Below are 24,946 nucleotides of genomic sequence, written 5' to 3'. Positions count from 1 at the left end.
CTATATGTAGGGAGGTAGGGGAGATAAGGCTTCCCAATGCAGGTGTGCTCCCAGCACTACCTGCAAGAGGAAAAGCTGGCCAAGTCTGTCATCAGTGCTTAATGTGCACTGAGAAATTATGTATTTTTGCACAGAATTAATATTAGGCAACATGTGCCAGGGGTTTAACTGGATCCTGGCAGAAAAGTGTGAATATCTATGCTGTACATTCAGACTCCTACCAACATGACCTCTTCTAAAAGCAGATGTGATCACGATAGGCAGCTAAACAGCAGAGATAGATATCTAAAGCGTTTTTCAAAATTGGTTATGTAATCCAAAGTAGCAATCAGACAATATGGTAAATGGGCTTCCATATTGAAGATAATAGAGCAGATACATTTATCACTGAACTATTTTTTAATAGCTTTTGTTAGGCATTTTTTTTATTTTGTAGTTATTACAATAACACATTTAAACACATGTGACAATTTCAAAATGGGCACCACCAAAATGTATGACTGATTGACCAACAGAGGTGGCCAGGCATAAGAGCATGAATAGATTACAATGATTTGCGTTTTTGAAAATGTTTATGCAACATTAGTGAAATAAGCCAATATAGCCACCAAATCATAAGGTTTATGGACTGTATACAGTAAATTGTAGCATACACTATAGTTGTCAGCAGTGCAAAATAAATGTTGTTCGGCAATTTTTATTTTAAAGGAACACTACTAGAACAGTTTGATTTCTTACCTGGGGTCCACTGAACACTGCTCTCTATCTCCCTACCTCTACGCGGCTCCCTACCTCCACTTCAGTAAAATGTCTAACATTTTAGTACAGTCTGACAACTTACCTGGGTCCCACCAATTGCCAGTGCCACATCCCTTTCAGCTGGTCTTCTCCTGCCCAATGTCTATTCAGAGTAAAGCACAGCTGATGTAGGAACATAATACTTGGCTAAGTGTGTCAGCAGACACTCTCAGCCAGTGAATACAGTCCAGCATGGCCTGTTTTACTCTACTGAGCAATCTGAATTCTCCTACAGGAGAAGATTGATGGAAGGGATGCAGGCACATGGTGGGACTAAGGTAAGCTGGCAAACCATACTAAATCTGTTTGACATCTTACCATGGGATGGCACCAGGGAACTAAAGTGGGCTTTCATGGTTATGGTACTTATTGTTCCTTTTAGAAATTGTACTATTGTTCATTAGTGAAATAAATGCAAATTAATGTGATTTTAGAACACTTGGAATGTAACTGGTTGCTGTGGCCATCTTGATTTTAATATCGACTTGCTTTGAACAATTGTGGTAGAGGACTCTACCCTGATATGGAGCTGTGTGCCGAATATTGTATTGTTCTGACAGTTTCAGAAGAATATTTGTTTTTATATTTGAGGGAAAAGGTCAGTATTTGAGCACATAGTGTGCTCATATTTATTTTTTATAGAGGTTATTTCATGGTGTACCCCACGTAGTAATCCTGGCTGTGTTTAAATGGCCTGAACACATTGTCGCTTGAACACCTTGTCTAGGACATGAGACATGATCATTTTTAATAATAAAATGCTATTTGATTGTCTGCCTTATCCACTTGAACTGTGAAAACAATATATGACAACAGGTTTTAATGTCAGCGTTACCTTTATAGCCTACAGGAGAAATGTGCCTTATTATTTACCTTGTATCCTGAACATACCGCGAATTGCCCACATATATGTAATAAGAATTAATGTAAGCTCTTGTTAATTTTGTTATTGAATTGACCTTTTGTGTGGGGTGGTATTATAGAATAGTACAGTGATTATATAGCTAGAACTGAGTGTACCAAGACTTGACAGACATTAGAATTAGATTATAGTAAAGACTGAAAAATCTTTCTACAGAACAATAATGAATCAGCACTATATTATAATAAGACTTTGTAGACGTATTGTGGATTTTCGTAGGGGGATAAAAAGATCAAGAAACGTTCCTTCACTTGGTTGGATGCACATTTTAGTTGCCATTCCTGACTGGCTTTCTCTCCATTACCTAATTCTGTTTTGTGTACACAAAAACTATTCTGATGGTTTGCATTATGTTGAGGAGTCTATTTACTGTTATGTGACATCATAATAATGGACATCATTTTTTTTCACATATAAGAGCACATTGTCAGATAGATTGATCCCTCGACCTCTGTAGGTGTGACGTCCTAAATGGATGCTCTTTGTATCTCAGCAAACGTATTCTGTGTCCTTTAAAAAGTGTAACAAGGCCCAGGGATTTATAGTAGAATAAAGAAAATTATTGAGGAAAATTGCGATATGCACTTTGTGTAAGTATGAAACCAAAATTCTGCAGTTTGGTCATTCATCAGAATTAGCTCTTACAAGTGATATTTAGTTGCTAAATGTGTACTTTAAGTATATTATCGTACCAGCATCACAACATTTAAGCACAGATGGGGGGGGGGGGGGGGGGGGAACTGACACAACTCTAAAATTTAGCATAAAGCAATAATCTGTTTTTGAATGCATTCCCAGATTACAACTTTCATCTTTGGTTTAATTCAGTGCACGCATTAACTTTTTCTCCATCAGAAAAATGAACAGCACTTTGAGTTGCTATTCATACAGAAGGCTCTGGCTCTCGATAGGTTGATAACAGTCTTATACATTTCTTCACCAGGTCAAAGCGTACAATTCCTACTTTCACATATTTCTTTCAGATGTTGTCAGGTGTCAAAAATCTTTCAGTCGTTCTGTCTACATCTGACTTTAATATCTGAGCATTTCTTTCTTCTTCCTGCAGATTTGGAGGGCTTTGATTCTGTTGTGTCAGTGGGAGAGAAACTTAGTCATCCAACCGCATCAAGACCAAAATCTAGTGGGAGACGTCCACCATCTCAGTCCCTGACATCAGTATGTCCTTTACATGTTTCCATTTCTGAAATCAAAATGTCCTAAAACCTAGAAGCTAGTTTTTCTAAACACACTGGGGTACATTTCAGTGTATAGTAGAATATTTACTTTTTGAATATTTCATGTTACTCCAAGCACCGTGACTTTTTCAGTGTTTTAAAGTGGTCACTGTGCTTAAAGTTTGTATGTGCACTTACAAAGATATTTTATGTTGCTGCCGGAGGTTTAACTCCACCTCCAACAATGTCATCAGCCAGCCTGGAACGAGAGTTCTGTGCTGGCTAATGTCAATTATGTGATTCTTTCTGTGACCAGATCTTCATTCATTGGTGGAGAGCACTCATCTGATGCTCTCAGCCAATGAATAAGCGGCAGGATTGGCATCTGTCTTCTGTGACTCTGTGGAAACCGGATGCGGTTTAGCCACCATTACTAAAGGCTCTGCGCCTAGTAGGAAACATTACAGTGGAATAGCATCATAATCCTCCTACCATTATAACCACCACAGCAGGCTTTACATTTTTACCAGGATTGTTTGATTAAAAAGTGCTTTGGAAATTGCATTAAACAGTCAGGTTTAAGTGATCATAATTGTTCCAAAGGAGAGTTAACTACACCTTAATTGGACTCTAACACACAAAGATAATGCAACTCCAAAATTAAATGAATAAACCTCTGAAAACACTAACGATTAACCAATCCTCAAACATATTTATAAGTTTTTACACATTAGCAAAATAAATAAATAGCCACCTCCCCTAAACTATCTTTTAATAGCAAAATATCATAGCATAGCATTGATAACATACCAAATACACATGCACATTACACCATGCTGACACACATCATGCATGTCTGTTTGGAACAGAACAGGTTTATGACATACGTCACCCATTATCATCACATCACAATAAAATGGGTCCAACATGCAGGTCAGATCCAAAATGTACATGTTTGGTTTCTCATTAATCTCACAATCTGAATATCAATCAGGAGATTGTATGATTTACAAAAACAATAGAAGTTAGGCTCACTTTAAAGTCGATAACAATTTCAAGCTCTGACAGCATTTCTAGCACATAAAAGTTGTGATTAAAACAATTTCATAATTGCTGCCAAAAGTCAGAAAACGTTATAGACCAGTTGTCGACACAGAACTGTAATTATTCAGTTTGTTTAACTTTACAATGAACATGACTTGTGATTAAAAGGAAAGTCAAAAGAGTAGTTTTTATGCGTAGTTGTGACGGTCAACAAAGGAAGCCAAAACAAACTGTGTGTAAGTTGCACTTTTGCCTCAATTTAATATAGTTTGATAAACTTTTTAAATGATTTGAAATTTTTAGATTTTGAAATAAAAACAAATATCAAATATAAAAATATACCAATATATCAAAAATATCGAAAGGTTACTAAAAATATTAAACCATTTGAAAAGTTTTTCCAAGAATATTTAATCGAGGCCTTGATTAGAGAGGGGGGTGGTCCACCTTATACCGTTGAGATATTTCCAGCACAGAGGATGGGTATAGGAGTTTCAGTCATCAATCTTCTCCCAGCGATCACAGACATTTTTGGAATAAACATTTTTATTTTATTTTAAGCAGCCAAACTTGAAAGAAATAGTTTCTTTTTTTTTTTTTAAAGTAACAATATAGTAGTCTAAAATAACCTTATTGAATCAGACAGTGTTAAATTACCTGTAAACCACATTGTAAACCTCTTTGACTGGAACTGATAATATAATGTACATTTCAATTTTATACAAGAAAAACACTATTTAACAGACAAGTGCCAAATTAGTGAAGGTGTGCAGCGCTGAAAAGTAGATTACTTACTCCCAAATTGTTGGGGATATAGTAGTGTGTAAATGGCTGTATAAAAAAGGGGAAAAGTATATAGTGCAACACTGTTGAATTAAAGTGGAAATATATATTCCAAATGGAAGCACTCACGTGGTCTAGAGCCTATTATGGATTGGCTCTAATCACTTGCGCCGTTGTGCACTTAAGGTGGCACACACAGTCCAGTTGGACTTTGGACTTACCACCACTGTGTATGTATTGCAACTTTATAAAAGTTTTATACTAATGGAATAAATATAAATTTTATTGAATCTACACGTTGTTGGACCATTTATCCTGCTCAAAGAAGGGTAGAGTCACCCTAGAACTGGACTCATCTACTTACACACTTAGAGCCAAGTGATAGGCTCTTTTTAAGGTGAGAAGCCATCTATATATGTTTGCACTATACCTTACCTGATTAAGGATTTCTGCACCAGGGCAATTCTCCCTGTCTCCCCCCCTACCTCTTTGTTTTACATGCTTCTGAGGAACATCTTACACGTGGACCTAGAAGGTGTGTGCCACCTTAAGTGCACAACGGCGCAAGTGATTAGAGACAATCCATAATAGGCTCTAGACCACGTGAGTGCTTCCATTTGGAATATATATTTCCACTTTAATTCAACAGTGTTGCACTATATACTTTTCCCTTTTTTTATACAGCCATTTACACACTACTATATCCCCAACAATTTGGGAGTAAGTAATCTACTTTTCAGCGCTGCACACCTTCACTAATTTGGCACTTGTCTGTTAAATAGTGTTTTTCTTGTATTTGATGTAATAGGAATAGAGAGTTCCTATTTTTGTGTGAAAGCTGCTATAACTGAGAGCACTTTAAGTTTTACTATTTTAAGCGCCTTATAACACAGAACACTTTGTACATTTCAATTTTAACCTGATGTATGTTTAATGTTAACTTTTCTTTCAGTCATCCCTTTCGAGCCCCGATTTCTTTGACTCGCCTAGTCCTGAAGAAGAAAAGGATGACCATGGCAACCTGCAGATAAAAGTAGTCGACACATCTAAAAAAACATCTAGATCTATTACATCACAAGTATGTGACCACAATAATTGTACTTATCTTCCATTTCAAGAAAAATAGATCTAACAAGCCTATAAAGCCATGCATAATTTGGACACTGTATCTGTATCTGGTTTATCTCATTAAACTGCTAATAGTTTCTGGAGTCCACCTGCAGCCCCACATTATGTGCCATCATCTTATTCAGTATTAAGCAGTGTTTAATGTTTTTATGGTTTAATGCTAAGCGTGAGTCCCCAGCTGCTTTGGCAAATGAGGAAGTATTAGCCTGAGCAGCAATGGGCAGCTGTGATTGGCTGTGAGCGTCAGCTGACTGCTTTTACCCTATCAGAGCTCCAACTGACGGTATGAATTGGTATGACAACAAGGAAGTGTGTAATCTGTGCCTTAGCCACACCACTAGAAGGGGCCAGACTGTGGGTGGCCAGGGATCCTTATTTAGTGTCAACCTGCTCAAACATGGTTTAACACTGAATAGGGGGGACTGTGCCAGGGGACGCCAGGCACAATAACTAATTCGAAGAGATGAGATGGTTATATTGACTACAGTGTCCATTTAATGGAACTCCATAATTCGTGAGGTTATTGTATGAGATGAAGAAAATCACATTTCACACATTAATGGAATGGTGATGGCGTCAGAATAACTGGATTAAGAGAAGTTCCTCTTATAAAAGTGAAGGCTGTAAAAATCCTTACACCTTATTACTCATTCAACTCAAATTATGTTTATAAGCAAAATACTGTTATTCTGTGTGTGAATCACTTGACTAAAACTTTGTGTTCCTCGCTTGGCTTACAGGGTACAGATAATAGAGCCGTTTTACCACCAAAACCAGGTGGCTTGATATCAAGTGTAAGTTTCTCACACGGTGCACCTGGAGCACCATCTGCATTCCACACTGTTGCCTCAAGTAGTCACAGGTCAAACTCTCCGTCCTTCACCAGCCCCGACTCCAGACAAAAACCTGACCAAACCCCATCACCACTGGAAGAGTTACAGACACAAGTCAAGGAGTTACGGAGCATCATAGAAACGATGAAAGATCAACAAAAGTAAGTTGTATTCTTATAACAGGAACCAGGGCTGCTAAAAGGCAAACCTCATACTAATTGATGCACTCCCTACTATTCTACAGACAGCCTCAATTCTTTATTTGTCATGTAAGGCACACATAAAACTGCAGAAAATGCATGATGAAAAGATCCCCGGCACATTGAGAACCATAATGTCAGTAATCATCGTTACCTAGATTGTCATTCCATGTTGCTTGTCTCCAGAACCGCATCTATCATCTACAGCAACCTGTTACATGTGACATCACTGACATCTCATGTTCTATGTTCACAGAGGACTCATGTAAGAGGACAAACAGGGGAATATCTAGACTACATTTCATTGGGTGTCAGGATGTTATTGAGAAGGGAAGGGAGACTGTGATTTGGTTTAATTGTTCATAAGAACTATCGGTCAAAGTGCAAAACTCTGACCGGTAATAAAAAGGGGTTACAGGGGTAGTATAGGGCTTAACCCTGAAAATATGACTATCAAAGCGGAGGGAGTGAGAAGAGTTCCCCGTAAAAGCGGGGTCCTTAGTCTCACTACCGCTACCCCCAGTCTTAGTATCAAAACAATAAGAGCAACGAAAATAACAAAAACTTTAATAGAACAACTTTAAGGAAAAAATATAATATCAAAAAACACACCACCTATTAAATCACCCCACTCAGTGAGGGTTAAAAACAAGATAATACGATGCGACTGTAAATGTAGACTGGCGAACCAGTGTGGCTGGGTACCTATTGGAATGCAAGTAGCAACAGCAATCACAAAAAGTACTGGTATATCAAGTTTCTAGACACAATATAGTTTGTAAAGATACATAATTGCTAATCTAGCTTCCCTTGGAACCTCAGCCTACCTGTCACTGATTAATGCCAGGAAACAGCACCAAAGCCGGGGGATTCCCCCAATTGCAGTGTTCCTAGGAACAGCTAATATCTAGTTAAATCTGTATAATAGCTTCCGAGAATCCTAAGGTGTACTTAAGTTAAGTCCAATATCAAAAAGTGCCTGGTAAATCTAGTGCACCAAAAGGAAGTAAATCGAAAGGAAAGTAAGATCAAACAGTATATACAGAGAAAACAAAGTAATGAAAGGGACTGAGTCTAAACAGAGTTATGCAGATAATACAATTACCATTACTGCTCCTAACTCAGAATAATCCCTCTAGTCTGTACCTAGGGCTGTGAGGTTTCCCTCAAGTTGTCAAAGCAGTCAGCATCGAAAGTATATCAGTGTGTCCAATCATGTGGAACAAACTGCCCAACTGCCCAACGCGCGTTTCGGCGGTCTCACCGCCTTTCTCAAGGGCAAATAGTGGTACATAATGAGCCTCCCTTTACCTTGTTTATATACCCCACCATCTACTAATCCAGTAGAAGGTGGGGTTTCAAATTGCCCGCCAGCCGCATCCACTAATTACCGCTGGTGGTGTTGTGCGCATGTCCCTTTCCCCGGCGCATGCGCGGGAACTTCTCCCCCTTCATGGGTACAGAGCCTCCACTTGCGCATGCGTCAGAACTTAGTCTTCGGGCCAGGCCGAATATCCGCTTGTGGGCATGCGTATAGATAGCGGCGCATGCGCACAGAGTATATGTCAGTCTGTTCGCGCATGCGCCAAAAACTCAGAATTGGGCGATACGCTCACGGCAGTATGCCGTCAAGTATTGGCGCATGCGTGCGAACTTTGTGTTTTATGAGTATTTATTCTTGCGCATGCGTCTGGACTTAGTTACCAACTCAGGCAGTCCACCTTGTAAGGATGGTAAAAGTAGTGGATGATAAATCGGCTCTGCTACTGGGTAGCTGTGGTTAATATCTATCGTGATACGGTAGGGGTTTACCCGTCTCAACCCACATCCCCAAAATTCTTTAGAAAAGGGGGGGGGGGGGGGTGGGTGGATGTTGTAAGGTGGCTAGTAAGCCCGAGTATCATAACGTTCGATATCTAGTGGGGGCAAACACTTAAGAGAGGCATAATTCGTAATAAGTGACATATTATGTATCAATAGAAAAAAAGAAAATTAAAGGTCCATTCAAATGTTATGAACTAAGTTGATTATACATTATGAAGGAGTGGTAATAAAACAAGAAAGGCATGGTTCAAAACATAAACTAATAAACAAAAAAAGCAAAGAAAGCATCATAAAAATGTTATAGACAAGTCAGATGAATGGGGCAAAAGAGAAACCCTCATTTAGACCTCTCGGTTGGAGTGTTTTTAACTGATAAATCCATTTGGATTCTCTCTGTCTAAGGATTCTGTCAAAATCACCACGTCTTTGGTTCCTTTTCACTAGTTCAAGGCCGCAGAATCTGAGGTTATTAGAGTCACCGTGATGGTGTTCCTTTAGATGTCTAGATATTGGTGTATCTAAACGGTTCCTCGGAGACCTTATATGCTCCATAATTCTCGCTTTGAAGGCCCTGAAGGTCTTGCCTACATATTTCTGTCCGCAGGCACAGGATAAAAGATATACAAGTCCCTTGGTATTACAATTAAAGAAATCTTTTATCTTTACGGTATTTTCACCTGTGCTATCAGTTACGGTCTTTGAGCCTTTGGAGATGTATCGACAAGCGACACATCTACCGCAGCTGTATGAGCCACAGGGTGGGGTACCTAGCCAGGTGGCTCTTGGTTGTATTGGGGTAGAAAAGTGACTTGGTACCAGCAAGTCTCGGATGTTACGTCCCCGTCTAGCCGTAATATCAATGTGAGGGCCAAGGACTTGTTTGAGATGGGTGTCATTCAGCAGTAACGGCCAAAATCTGTCCAGTGACTTCCTAACCTCAGGCCAGCCAGCATCATAGGTCGCGATCATGCGTATTTTGTCAGTTTCCCTATCAACCTTGTCAGGTTGGTCACTCAGGAGTGCACTCCTCTGGGTCTCTAGTGCCCTTTTATACGCCAGCTTTAAGCAGCGGTTCGGATAGCCCTTAGCCTTAAAGTGGGCTCTAAGTTGTTGTGCTTTGAGTTTAAAATCTGCAATATCGCTGCAATTCCTGCGGAGACGGAGATATTGACCCGTAGGGATACCAGCCTTCAATGGTCTTGGATGATGACTACTCCAATGGAGAAGCGAGTTTGTAGCAGTTGGTTTTTTGTACAGTGTGGATTGAAATGTACCACCCTCATCCATGGTGATGGTCACGTCTAAAAAATTAATGGAGCGTCCCCCAAATTCGAATGTGAAGCGGAGGTTCTCTTCATTGTGGTTAAGAAGAGTGACCAAGTCAGAGAATTCCTGAGGGGTGCCCTGCCAGACAATTAGAACATCGTCAATGTAGCGACCCCACCATAATATCTTGGGCAAGTACTCTGCCAAATTTTCTAAGGTGGATATCCAGTGTTCCCACCAGCCCAGGTGGAGGTTCGCGTATGATGGAGCACACGCTGTGCCCATGGCAGTACCTCTCACCTGGTGGTAGAACTTGGAATTAAACAAAAAATAGTTGTGTGACAGAATAAAGCCCAATAAACGTAAAACAAAAGTGGTATGGGGAACATCCCTAGATGGTCTCTCATTAAGGTAGAATCCTACATGTTCAATCCCCCTCACGTGGGGAATGGAAGAATAAAGGGATTCAACGTCCAAGCTACAAAGACTCGCTGTAGAAGGAAATTTGAGCTCTGAAAGACTGGGGGTAGCGGTAGTGAGACTAAGGACCCCGCTTTTACGGGGAACTCTTCTCACTCCCTCCGCTTTGATGGTTTAATTGTTCTCCTATCCAGCCAGTTCTAAGAAGATATGGGTTACCAACTATGACTAAAGATAAAACAATGGACCCTTCAAAGAAGCAAAGGGATACTTTTATTCTCAGCTAGTTGGCCCACACAATATCAATGTAGCACTCTGCATATCTCTAGTGAACTCCTGCAAGGTTTATACATGGCATTTTCTCCATGCTTATAATATTACCTTATAATATTAGGCAGTGCAGGGTTGTACCTCTAATATCATAGTTTAATAGGGAATAATTATTATTAATTTGTTTCAGGGAGGAGGTCCTATTAGATTTCAGCAGCACTTTGGATATAATCAAATATCTCCGAATGTGTTATTCATATTCAATAACATTAAACAGGACATCCAGCAATGCTCTAAGATGCCAAGAGCTACATGTCCACTCAATATCCATTGTTTGTATTAGTGAATGTTCTTATGGGATACATTTGCTCAAATATAATGCAATTTCGCAAACATTCACTCCATCCATGCAAATGTGCCAGCATCAGGCACTAGGGTAATAGCATAACACAAGCAGGGACGTTAAATATGCCCTTATACATCATTAGGAGTCACGTCCTCATGTTATATTGCACAAGCCACAAGCCAACAGGACTAATCATGTGAAATCCCATTGGGGAAGGGACCTTGGTCAAGTGATCGTATTGTTTATAACCAAATCCACCACTTAATAGGAACACTCCAGACACCTAAATAATTTTATATGTGAAGAGTGAGGAATTGTATTCATTATACAAAAGGGGCAGATTTCAGTAGAAATTGTCATATTTATAAATCAACCTTGTTACACTTCTTGGTTGTCAGGTAGTCAACCAGTCATGTTACTTCCTGATTGTTTAGCTCATTACAGCTAAACTCAAGACACAGGGAATTGCTCGGAGCACCTGCCTTGCATTGACTTCTCATTGTGTTACATTGAGAAATCTGTGATTGGACAGCTGCAGAAAGTCTGTGCTGGGGTAGAAGGCAGGACTTGCAAAAGGCTGCAGACAAGAGATATTTTAATTATTCGTATATTAAGTAAATAGTGTTTTCTTTTTTGGGGGGCGCAATATAGTGTTCCTTTAAACACATTACGCCTCTAAAGAATTTACATTTTTTAAAGAATGGTTTAATTAGCTTTAGATGTTCATGTGAATAATTAATGCTACAGATTCGCATGACAGGAATTGTACGGCACAGTCTTCACATATTCCCAATTGCACAAGATCTGTTATTAACAAATTAATTAAGCTTCTCACTCTGAGTGTCACCAATATTGACTTATTCACCATAAATATGTGACATTGCTCATACTGTCTAAATAGTTAGCATGAAAATAACTAGATAGAGTACAGGGAGAAGCTGAGATAACTACATACTCACATTTTTTATTTTTTTTCAGAATGTGTTAATTAAAATTGGCATAATGTGAAAGAAAAAAAAAAGCATTCCAAATAATGAGGAAATCTGGTCATATTCACTACATATAACAAGCAGCTATCAGAATATCATAAAATAATTAGATGTGCATAGAAGCCATTCAGTTAGAATAGATTCTTATCGTTGTGGGTACAGTCGAGGAGTTGTATTCTAGAGTAAAATAAATATAAATATTGAGGCACAAAAGCAATCATGCAAAAGGATTATTGTCACGATGTACGTCATGGGATTCCAAGATTACCAGGGTGACCATTTCTCTCAGGTGCAGAGAATAGATTCGTTCTAGTAGGGTTTACTTACTAAACTTTGAAGAACGGATTACAAACCAAAAAAACCAAACCCTCCTAAGTCCTTAAAGGGGAACTGTTACTTCTCAAGTTCTTATAATTATGTTTACCTATCCCTATATATTACAAATATGATATCAATGGTATGAAAAATAAAATTAAATGTGGAAATGCATCTTTATCCTTGAACTGGGCATCTTAGCACCCTGTCACTCACTGTTATAAGCTATGGAAGTATACAGAGATGGGAGACATTAAACAATGGGGTGATATATAGAAAAGAAGTAAAAGTGGTGTAAAGTGCTGTAAAGAAGTAAAAGTTGTGCAGTCACCATGGAAACCATTGGGGGGGCACCAGGCAACTCCCGACACCATAACCACTACATTGTTCTGAAGTGGTTATGGTGGTTAACAGATCCTTTCACTTCTTGTGCACATTATATACACCTCCATGGTTTGTATGTATCGTTAAGTACGTTAAGGCACGCACACAGGAGTGTATTAGCCGCGAGGCAAACAAGGCATTTGCCTTGGGCGGCATTTTCCAGGGGGCGGCAAAAAAAGCCGCCCCCAAACGCCCAGGGCAAATGTCTTGTTAGCCTTGCGGCTAACAGACATGCTGGATGGGCTGGCTGTTAGGCGCGGGCGGCACTGGCGAGGGAGCACTTTCCCCTAAGCTCTCTGCTCAGCTCCCTTGCGCGCCGCCCGCAGAGTGAGGCTGGGAGCCGGAATATGACGTCATATTCTGGCTCCGCCTCCCAGCCTCACTCTGCGGGCGGCGCGCGAGGGAGCTGAGCAGAGAGCTCAGGGGAAAGTGCTCCCTCGCCAGTGCCGCCCGCGCCTAACAGCCAGCCCAGCAGCCCGACCGACAGCCCCAGGAAGAGGGAGAACCCTCCCCCCCCAGCATTCCTAAAGGTAAGGAGGCTGGGGGGGTTGTTAAATAAATAAAAGAAAAAAAGTGAGTGTTAATGTGAGTGAGTGTGTTTGTCTGCTAGTGTGTGTGTCTGTCTCTTAGTGTGTGTCTCTTAGTGTGTGTGTCTGTCTGTTAGTATGTCTCTTAGTGTGTGTCTGTTAGTGTGTGTGTCTGTCTCTTAGTGTCTGTCTCTTAGTGTTAGTGTCTGTCTCTTAGTGTCTGTCTCTTAGTGTTAGTGTCTGTCTGTTAGTGTGCGTCTGTTAGTGTGCGTCTGTTAGTGTGCATCTGTTAGTGTGCGTCTGTTAGTGTGCGTCTGTTAGTGTCTGTCTCTTAGTGTGCGTCTCTTAGTGTGCGTCTCTTAGTGTGCGTCTGTTAGTGTCTGCCTCTTAGTGTCTGCCTCTTAGTGTCTGCCTCTTAGTGTCTGCCTCTTAGTGTGTGTGTCTCTTAGTGTGTGTCTGTCTGTTAGTGTGTCTGTCTGTAAGTGTGTCTGTCTGTTAGTGTGTCTGTCTGTCTGTCAGTGTGTGCCTGTCTGTTAGTGTGTGTCTGTTAGTGAGTGTGAGTGTGTTTGCCTGTTAGTGAATGAGTGTCTGTTAGTGAGTATGTGTTTCTGTCAGTGCATGTGTGTGTGTGTGTGTATTTAGAATGCGGGGCAGGGTGGAAGGTTTGGGTGGGGGTGGCGCGTGGAAGGGTTGGGTGGGGATGTGGAGGGGGGGGGGGAGCGCCTGAGTTTTGTCCTGCCTAGGGCAGCACAAAACCAGGATACACCACTGCACGCACATGTACTTTGAATGTTTCTATTATTTCTTTGTCTCTCATTTTCAAAAGAATTGCAAAGAACTAAACTGTTCTGAAATGTGCAATTTACCAAGCTCTATTAACTGTTTACTCCACTGCACTAAAACTCTGCACCCCCACACTACGTGCTGTATAGATGTCTCCAAATATGGTACATTAAAGTTGCACTGTTACAAAATCTTTAATTAGAAGTGCATTACAAGGGGCTCAGGCTAACATCAATATGCTACCAAAATTAGACCCGGGCTTTTTAGGACTCCTCCCCTGTCTCCAACCCCTGTCAAACTCCCCCTAACAACGCTCCTCGTCAAAAGATTACTGGTAATTAACAGTAATAGTACATTAGTAAATTGAGAGTAATTTGTCATTACTAATCACAGCAGTGCACCTTTCCTTTCTATAAAACATACGTATAAAGTCTACTTGGATATTTAAGTGTGACTTCATTTCAAATCTTAAACCAAAAAAGACAAACTGAGAACATGTCTGCCTTAGAGAATATTTCTATTATAACTATTTTGAGCTTATATTTCAAATTTAGGCTCACTTTGGATTCAGACTTTAGTTAATAACTAAACGGTTATTCTGCATACTCACATGATATCAAATGGACATAATATAATCTACAGTGTTACAATCCCCCAGAACTCAACTCATATATAGCACTCATTCGCAATAACCTTGAATGTAGTCTAAGGTATAAATACACAAAATAGGTCCTGCGCTCAGATTCCCACTACGTCTGGGCGGCAGCAATGACCAGAGTACATATCAGCCCCAATACATCAAAAACAAAAACAAAGAAAAGACTCTCGCACTATTCCAAATCCCTATTCATATTTACATAACTGGAGGGTTTTAGTACTGAGATATGCCATTTTTAATTCCCTTTAAAGGGGAACTGTTACAAGGTTGTTTATGTATCCCTTTTATTTCTCTTCTTCTTTTATTCAAGTTTCTCCTGGCATTGTATGAACTGGATCAACCCTTTGTACAGCGCTACGGAATCTGATGGCGCTATATAAATAATAATAATAATGATATAAGTTGCTAATCATTGAGTATAATTGTGAAAGAAAACGGAGCGTCTCGTGAAATAACATTTAACAGAAGCTATACGAGATTTTCACTAGTATGCATTGAAAAAAACAAACAGAGGGAAACTGTAAAGCATAGCGTAGTATGCTTTTATTCAGCACATGCAGTAAAGGGTTCTCCAGGCACCATGACCACTTCAGTAATTTGAAGTCGTCATAATGCCTCGTGCCTGTATCTGCAGCTTCTCACTAAGAAACACTGCACGTACGGAGATTATCTCTTCTGCTGCAACAGCGTCATTAGCCAGCCCAATACAAGAGTTCCATGCTGGCTAATATAAATTCTGTGCAAAATGGGCAACTGATGCCAGCATACACAGCATGCTAGTGCCAGACAGCCAATGGCAGTACAACTGAGTGACACCTCTGTCCCCATGAGTGGGTGAGACGTCAGTGGAGGAAGAGCAGGTTGAGAGAGAAATTGACCTCTGCATTGGAATGTGGAGGTACATTTTAGCTATTCTTTTTTCTTTTCTTTTTTTTTCAGTTTGAGGGGACGACGACAGACCAAGCTAGGAGGAGTTGGACTTTTGGTTGGCATAAACCTTTAATCATTGTAGAGGGTTAACACTACTCCTTAGCAAATTTCAATAGTTACTAATGCTCAGTTTGTCCATGAGAACTATCACCTTGACTTGAGTTACATTCATATTAATTCATTATGAATTGAATCACAACATTTTGTCTTTTTCTTTTTTTTTTTTTTTTAAGAAAAGAAATTAAACAGTTATTGTCTGAACTTGATGAAGAGAAGAAGATTCGTCTCCGAATACAGGTATATATAAATATATATATAGGTTGCTTATATTAATTCCATGATTTTATACGGTGCATGTGTGACTGATCTTCTATCCAAAAACTATTCTTTAAATCTAAGGAAATAGTAGGGATAATTTTCCCTAGTTCCTCGTGGTTACCGTTGGTTCAAGGAAACCTCTTTTTCTCGTATATATATATATATATAGTATTTTGGTTATTTGCCAATTGGTCACTTGTGATTCTTGGGATAATTGCAGCTCTTTGGCAGACATTTGGGCTGATTCAGTTGGTGCCCACAATGGAGTTCATTCCGATCAATTCAGAGGCAGTTTGGTAAATATCTGAGGACAGCAAATTGAATGAACTACCTCCACAAGTTTGCCTTCAAACTGCATTGAAGGAACACTATAGTGTTAGCAACACAAATCTGTATTCCTAACCCTATAGTGTCGCTAGCTTTAACCCCTTAACCCCTTAAGGACATATGACATGTGTGACATGTCATGATTCCCTTTTATTCCAGAATCTTGGTCCGTAAGGGGTTAAACAGGTCCCTCCCACCAGAGCAAGTGTCGCGCACGCATTAAAACATTAAATCAATGTTTTTCTTTGAAGCTTCCATGTCACTTTTTTTTTTTACTTGGTCTGTCCTACGGAAGTGCCTCTAGTGGCTGTCAGTTGACAGCAACTAGCAGAGGAGCTAATCCCACTCATGTCTTAAAATGTAACACAAAAATGATTATCTAGATATACACTTTGTTATCACTAGAACAAAGGATTTTCTATTTAATTCTTTTTTAAATAAGTATTATTTATGTAGAATTACATGGCAATTCCCTCTGTGTACACCCTACTGCAATTTACTCAGGATGGATATAAGCCAGAACAAGTGCAGTCTTCAGTTATAAAAGCTTTTGAGAAAAAAACATCTTGCAAGTTAAACAGAATACAAATGTGATAATGCTTACGTATATCTATTAATCAATTTGACCCCCACCATTAAAATAACCCTATAAGAAACAGATCTAAACATGCACATCCCTTCTATACATACGTCTTAACACAATAATTGACAGGAATTTGAACACATTACTTTCCTTCCACACAGACATTTGAAGGTTTAAAATAGGCTCTGCTTCCCAATCATCTTTGTATTTTGTACTTTGTATTTGTGATTAATGAACTGAAATCCCATAACACCTTTAAGAAGACTCATCTTTTCCGTTATAAAACTTCCCCCACAGTTTATTGATTTCTCTGATTTCTGCCTTTCCCCAGATGGATGTGAATGAGATTAAGAAGTCTCTACAATCAAAGTGATTTCTGAATGAAAATAAATATATGTAACCCTATACTTCGGAAGTCCATGAATGAAACTGTTCTTCCCCTAGCCAAAATATATTGGTGCCAAATGGTTAATTATTTGCCTCAAACTCGCGGAAAGCACAACGGCAATTCACCCATCAAGGAGACTCTTGTGACATTTGTAGACCGTGTGGCAAACGTGTTAACTGGATAAATCCAACTTGTGCCGACGCGTTTCTTCTTAACACTGCGATTGAAGAAAACTCAGGCAGTTTACTTCAGAGTGGTACTTTTTCTTTCTTTGGGGGGGGTGGGATAATATTTTTCCATGAATAAAGTGTATTTCAAATTGTCTGTTTACAAGCTTTATAATTTTACGTGTTTTGTGTACATCTTTTATCTCAGATTCTTGAATTGTTTGTACAACTTGTAGTTAAGTAAATGTCATTTGCTGTTTTGCTCCAAGATGTATCTGCTTGGATCTCTGATGATGACCTCCTATCATGCATATTACAGTCCACAAAATATGATAAAACGCTTAAAAATATTTTTTCTTTTTTTTTTTTACTGTAACTTAGAATGTGTGTTAAACAAAAATGGACTTTGAAGATGCTTTGTGCCTTTTTCCCTAAAGCAAAATTGCAAAAAATATTCAATAGAATCTTCAAGGCTCGGTGTTGAGTGATAAGTCAAGTAGGCCAGAGGAAAAGCTGAAAGCTTGTTTCATTGCCCATATTTACTTTGCATTGGTTTTGGTTATGAGTTTGTTCCCAAGCTGGTGCATGCTGTCCTGGTTTTATATCAGATGATGAATTCCCGGTAACCAAATTTATTTGTTGCAGTACCACATTAGCTGCATTACATGTATGCCAGTTACAAAAGAATACTATTGCTAAAAAAACAAATATACTGTGAATAGAACAATGATCTAAATTGTAAAATAATGTATTGATCGAATTGCAAATATAGTTGGAATAATATTCACTAAAGTTATGAATATGCAGCTATGTAGTAACTGTGGCATTGTGTAGGAAATATGGTGTGTGTGTGTGAATACACAATGTATTTGGAGCACCAGTGGAATGGAAAAATGTAGACTCTGTGATTTTGGTTTAGTTTAACAGATAAAACAAGTAAGATCTGTCCTTAAAAAACAACAAATGTAGGCACCAGTAATATTAGAATACCTCACACCTACTGGGCAGCTGACTGACCTTATGTGATTGAATTAAGTATATAAGAAAGACCGTTTCATAATTTTGTAAAACACAATGTCTGTAAAATATTGCAGTAGATAGGTGAAGTGTATGAGTGCGTAACAGAGTGACAGGTGAAGATAACTGTTGCATTGTTTTTTAACTCCTTAAGGACCAGTAGTGATTCATATCATCCTCACAATCTAGCAGAGTAGGCAACTTTTGTAACTCCAGATGTTGTGGACTACATCCCCCCTGATGCTTTTCCAGCATTATGGCTGTAAGTGTATTATGGGAGAGGTAGCATGGGTTGCCTACCCCTGATTCTAGTTCTTAAAAACCCTGTGCCAGCAGAGATTGGCCTAATTATTTAACTGTCCTTCGGATTCTTGCTGATGCTAAAGTTTTTTCTATGGTAAAGTAGGGTCTCTATGGGCCAGGGTGTTATGACAGGATAGCTGTCATAGTTCCTTAATGGGTTAAAAGATGGTTGTTTTAGAAGTATTTAACAATACCTTTGTGAAAAGTACAAGGTCAAATTGACAATTATGTTTTGCACACAAAAGAAACACAAACAGGAACCCATACGAGAGAATATATTACAGTGCAAGAGTGCCCCCTGGTGGCATATATTATAAAGACCTTGCAGTTGAACTTTGAAGAGTGAATCAAATGAGCAATAGTATTCATTAATTAATATTTCACCATTTTTTAGGACCCAGTCAAAATCATTTGTGGCAGCAAAACCGATATACACCAAAAAGCAATAAACACTTTGATCTATTTATGAGGGCTAGAAAGTAGAATGAATATAATGTGTTGTAATTCTGATTGTAAAATAAACCAATATCACAAAAAAATATTGTATTACTATGTGTCAAATGATGAGAAAGACTTCCTAATAGAGTTTCCAATACAGAAATTGTCACGTTTTATTTTTCATGGATACATTTTTATGTATTGAGAACAAGAACTGTACTTATCTTATTAAATTTAAAAACCTAGGGAAGACTGACAACGAACTACAAAGAATAAAGTATTACAAATGGAATATTAACACAGCTACTCAATGCTGCCATCTACTGGTCAGGTAGACTGTGCACATAGCACTCCAAACTTAAATCTGTCTCTTGGTTTATGATGAAATGTTTTTATTAATTTATCTTATTTTTTGAAGTCGTGATGCTCTATATGTGATATTTGGAGTACTGTAAGAGAAGATTAATCATTTGGCACTTTGAGAGCTTAATGCCTAATTGCCTGAAGAAAACAACAATTGAAAGATTTATTACTGATTTATGTAATGAGAAAGAATATGTTTTCGCTATGATTATTTGTGTGTTTGATATCTAAATCCCTCTCCTATCAAACTGCATGACTTTGTGAAACCAGAACACGCAGTCTGGCAGCTTTATACAGAGATCCCTCCGTTTTCTGTAAATGATGTAAATGACTGTAAGATATAAAGGAAAACTGCCTACTTACCTGTTCGCTCAGGAGGGTAGGTTAGGGATTTATTCTGATAGTTTTGTATTACATTTGTCCACGCATGGAATGAGTGCCTAATTGCCATCACTGGGGCAGATGAAAAGTAGCCTTCCAGCAGATGACAAGCCACAACTCCCATGATGCTGGGTGTTTTTATGCAGTTGTGGTTTGACAGCAGCTATTTGTTGGCTTGCCCTCTGCCATTGCATATTGTATTTGCGCAAACTCTACTGTGTGACTTGTGACTTTTTCATCTGTTTCAGTCTCTTAATTTCATCCGAAAAGACCGTTTGTAATTTATTTAATATTTACATCACAAAAACTGTGTAGACTATGTTTTTGTTTTTTTTTTATTGGCAAACCTACAAAAAGGTGAATCAAATAAAATAAGGTCATTGCTGAGAAAAAAAAAACAACAGATCATAGTCATGCATATTAGGTGATGTTGTTTTTAACTTGGATTTTTATAATATCTCTGGTATTTATGTATTGTCACTTGCCACTCTGTTGTAAGCTTCATGATGATAAAATAGAATGTTTTTATATCTATACTTTGTGATTGTGCATTATTTTTCATCCTCTCCTTCATTGACAACTGGAAACACTACTACACCTATCACATTAATTGTTAACAATCAAATGGTTTTATTTTCAGAGGAAAACAATTCACAAACATAAAAACAATAAAGGAAATTATAGTTTTTCTACCTTCCATTCTGTATCTTTTATCATGACTTTTACATGAGGTTCGTCTGGAAGGATTCTCGTCATAGTGAGGAAATGCAAGTTTTTTCCTATTTACAAATCTCTTTATACCTCTTATAAGCTAATCTAATGTACTGTAAGATCTTAATTAGGGTTTCTTTATAAAAAGTAGTTTGTCTTTTCTTTTAATAACACATACAAAATCACATCACAGAAACATGAAAAAAGCAGATATGTACATGAGATCTCACTACGTTCTAGCTTAAGCAGGAGTTGAGGAACGTTCAGGTAAAATATTGGGTCTCTCACAGTAAAGTGATATACTTTTGCACTTTATATTGACATGGTACTTTTACTTCTCTGGAGTTTTATTGCATCTGTTAATTCATGCAAGGTTGGTTGACGAATGGGCATATTTCATGGTTGCATGGTGACAAAATTAATGTAGCGGCTGGGGAGGTCAAAATTAATGACCTGCGGCTGGGGAGGGAGGGAGAGGACCCGGCGGAGCTCTATCTTGCAGCTCCGCCGGGTTCCTCTCGCGAGATCCGGAGCGTTGCCATGGCAATGACCGGATCTTGCGAGAGTGAACTCTAGCCTGCGGGCTAGAGTTCCCTCACCACTGGACCTCCAGGGAAGGTGTCACCGTGCAGGTACCCCCCACACCCTCCTCTCCAAGGTACCAGCGTGCCGGTCCCCCCCTCCCAGGCTAAAGGTAAGAAGGGAGGGGGGGCCATAATGCCTACTTATTTAATTTTTTACCCCCCAAACACACACAATCCCTTCTAACATCACTCTCACACACACATCACTCACAGCACACTCACACACAGCACTATCACACACAGCACACTCACACTCATTACTCTCACACACATCACACTCACACATAGCACACTCACACACAGCACACTCACACACATCATACACAGCACACTCACACACATCATACACAGCACACTCACACACATCATACACAGCACACTCAGCACTCTCACACACATCACACTCAGCACTCTCACACACATCACCCACTGCACCAAACACTCACACACAATACTTCCGAACATATTTATATTATATATATATATATATATATATATATATATATATATATAATAAGTGATGAAGGGAGCACACTAGGTCTTGACAAATCGTGCAAAAAATATTTATTGCATTCAAAAGGAATACAACGCTGTGGTACAGAAAATCAATGTTTCGACCCTGCTGGGTCTTTATCAAGATCGTGATCTTGATAAAGACCCAGCAGGGTCGAAACGTTGATTTTCTGTACCACAGCGTTGTATTCCTTTTGAATGCAATAAATATTTTTTGCACGATTTGTCAAGACCTAGTGTGCTCCCTTCATCACTTATTATATATATAACGCGGGATTGCACCTGGGCCCATAATACTTGGAGAACTAAAAGTACGGAGGAGTGCCTGGCTTTGGTATTTTTGTCTATATATATATATATATATATATATACACTACAGCACCCCTCACACACATACTGCACTCCTAAACACATTACGTTGCAGACACACACTAGATCCCTTACCCAACTCTGGATCATATACACACACTAGATCCCTTTATACACTCTGAATCCGTTATATACACAAACTCGCTAGATCTCCTACACATTCTGGGTCCTTCAAACACACACTAGACTCCTGAATACACCCACACTGCACCATCTACACACACACACAATACATTCCTAAAATACACACTCTGGATACCTTATAAACACACTAGATTAATTGTAAACAAACACATACTACACCCCGAAACACACACTCTCTACAACCCCTACATCACCTATATACACACACACACACTATAGCCTGTATGCACACACTCACTACATCCCCTATACACACATTCTCTACAGCCCCTAGCCACATATGTATTACATTACAAAAAAAACACAATACGACTAAAACTGACCTTATTACACAATACCACACCACAATCAGCTCACTCTACACACACGCAATCCCACAAGCAGGCTCCAAACACATGCACAATACTCTTTCCTGGCCCCTTTATCTCCTGGTTTCCATTTATGGAGACACCAGAGACAAGTTGCAAGGAAACACAGTGCAAGCATGTTATTAAATTTGCTTGCACTGTGCAGAACAAATACAGGGCTTTTTTTCTCATGCTAGAGCTCTTTAGCAGAGTTCTGCGCATGGTCTGCCCTGGAAGAGCATTGAACCAACATGCTCACTTTGAGAGGGGGCGTGTTTGTCATTGGTGATGACGAAACACACCCTCTCTGCCCCGCCCCCTTCTTAGTGGGCCGCTGTAATAAAAAAATGCCCGGGCCGAATTTTTCTCCCAGTCCGGCCCTGGCATCCACTACCCTCTCAGTAAAGTAATACTTGATATTATTTTTAAACCTTTGCCCCTCTAATTGAAGATTATGTCCTCTTATAGTCAGCTGTATAAATAGCGTTAGATGAAGGACTGAAGAGTGTGGCTACAACTTGTCAGTCTTTCATGTAACACCATCTTGCTCATCAATGACTTTGACTAAGTCTCCTCCCAAATAGAAACTTTAGTGGGGGGGGGGGAGGTTTCCATAAGAAGTAGTGTAGGTGGGGGCAATGCCCTGTGGATTTCAGGTAAGAAATCAAACCTTTCTAAATCAGTTTGTCCTCTTGCAATGCAGGGGGAGGGGGGGGCCAGGGCACTTCTGGCACCATGATCACTACAGCACACTGTAGTAGTTATGGTGCTTGGAGCCTTGCTTTAAGGATAAAACAGTCTGTGTCTCAGTAATTCTTTGTGAAGCTGCATCATCCAAATATATACTGTATTTAAAAAGCTGCCTTTACAAGGGAGCTACCATATATAATAAAAATATCAGTATGTATATGGTGGTTCCCCTGTATATACCTTCCGAGAGCTTTTCATTACAAAATTCTGTTAGTCCAATAAAAACTGTATTACAAGATACAAATTTCATCTGTTACATTACATCTGCACCACTGGACTAATACAGGTACAATGTCTACTATATATGTATATATATCAAATATGTGTTTGTAAGATAAGGAAAAGAGAGCTAGATGTAACAAAGTGTTAGATATATCCTGAAAATGACTGTCTCCATCTTCCTGTTCATTGTTGTAATCTATGCTTTTTGCATTTGGCAATAAGCATTGTGATAGCATAGAAATACATCACTTGGAAAAAGAAACAGGTTATTGATTGATTTCAATGTTTTATTCAGTGGTGCAATATCCAGTGGACTTACTGTTTCCCTTAATAGCCTACATGAATAGATGAGGTCTAAACGGATATTGAGAGATCTGTGTAAAAATGAGTCTATAATGTATAGTTAGCTACCAGCAATGTCTGATTTTGCTAACTGTGTATATACTAGCCTCAAGATGGCGCTGTTATTCAGGGAGTCTTCACACACATTGCCTGACCATATGTTCTATTATTGGTCTGTGTCCCCCCCATTGCATTCTTCTATGAAATTTTGGGTTTTGGTTTGACTACCAATGTTACGTATTCTGGAGGTGTAACTAACCCCCAGCACACAATTACAAATATCTCAGTATGTGCAGTGTACATACTGGATGTACTGCTTCTTTCTCAGAATTTTATGAGAGACCCCATATACTCACTCAAGATAAAAAAAATAGATAAATAGATCATTTAAAATCAAACAGCACTCCACGGGTTTCTTGTTAAAAAAAAATCTGATTATTATAATCAACATTTCAATTCAACAAGACAGCAAGATAATTCATAATTAATAAATGAATGAAAAAGAAACAAAATGTGCTTGCTTTGTCTTACAGCAAATTTCTCCTGTGGGCTAAGTGTCACCATTACTGTTAAAACAAAATCGATAGCGGAAATCCTAGGATTTTGTAGGATAAGAAACGTGGGGAGTCAGACCAACATTAAACATCAGGAGTCCCAGCAGCTGATTACATGCGCTGGTTGATAATCTTAGGACGGTGAAGGAGGCTTATGTAAATGTTATTAAGAGACAATTACTGTTTTCCAAGTATGAACATTGATTACAATAAAATGATCTGATCTCTAGAATTTGATAAGAAGTCCCTGGAGTGCAGTTCTATTTTGGATTATACTACTGCGAAATTGAGTACAAAGTATTGTAGACATCGCCCAGTGCAACATTTGTGGAACCCATTAGGCGAACAAGGCAGCCGCCTCGATCCCAGGTTCAGACAGAAACCCGGTGGGCCCCTGGGTCTGGTGCTCTGGCTGGCCAAGCCAGCAGGAAGATCAAAAGATCCCCAACACTTCTCGGTGCTCCCTCACTTTGTTTAGGAAGCGTTGTGGTCTGTACCAATATCGGATACACTTAAAGGGTGCCCTTGCT

General features: G+C 39.1%; 1 protein-coding gene across 2 annotated transcripts in view; it reads left to right on the top strand.

Annotated features, from left to right (window-relative positions):
- SH3KBP1 (SH3 domain containing kinase binding protein 1) overlaps positions 1 to 20,414 on the top strand; it is a 404,964-nt gene extending 384,550 nt beyond the window's left edge. For both annotated transcript variants that reach the window (XM_063450212.1, XM_063450216.1), the window contains 5 exons: positions 2,787 to 2,896; positions 5,675 to 5,800; positions 6,591 to 6,844; positions 15,829 to 15,892; positions 17,155 to 20,414. In XM_063450212.1, the coding sequence (XP_063306282.1) occupies positions 2,787 to 2,896; positions 5,675 to 5,800; positions 6,591 to 6,844; positions 15,829 to 15,892; positions 17,155 to 17,196 (596 nt within the window). In that variant the 3' untranslated portion in view covers positions 17,197 to 20,414. The remainder of the gene's footprint in view (positions 1 to 2,786; positions 2,897 to 5,674; positions 5,801 to 6,590; positions 6,845 to 15,828; positions 15,893 to 17,154) is intronic.
- The last annotated feature ends 4,532 nt before the right edge of the window (positions 20,415 to 24,946 follow it).

This window comes from Pelobates fuscus, chromosome 1, assembly GCF_036172605.1.
Source record: "Pelobates fuscus isolate aPelFus1 chromosome 1, aPelFus1.pri, whole genome shotgun sequence".
In the NCBI taxonomy this organism is placed as follows: Eukaryota; Metazoa; Chordata; class Amphibia; order Anura; family Pelobatidae; genus Pelobates; species Pelobates fuscus.
The sequence above is the reverse complement of the archived record's forward strand: the minus strand, read 5'-3'. Positions and strand labels throughout refer to the sequence as shown.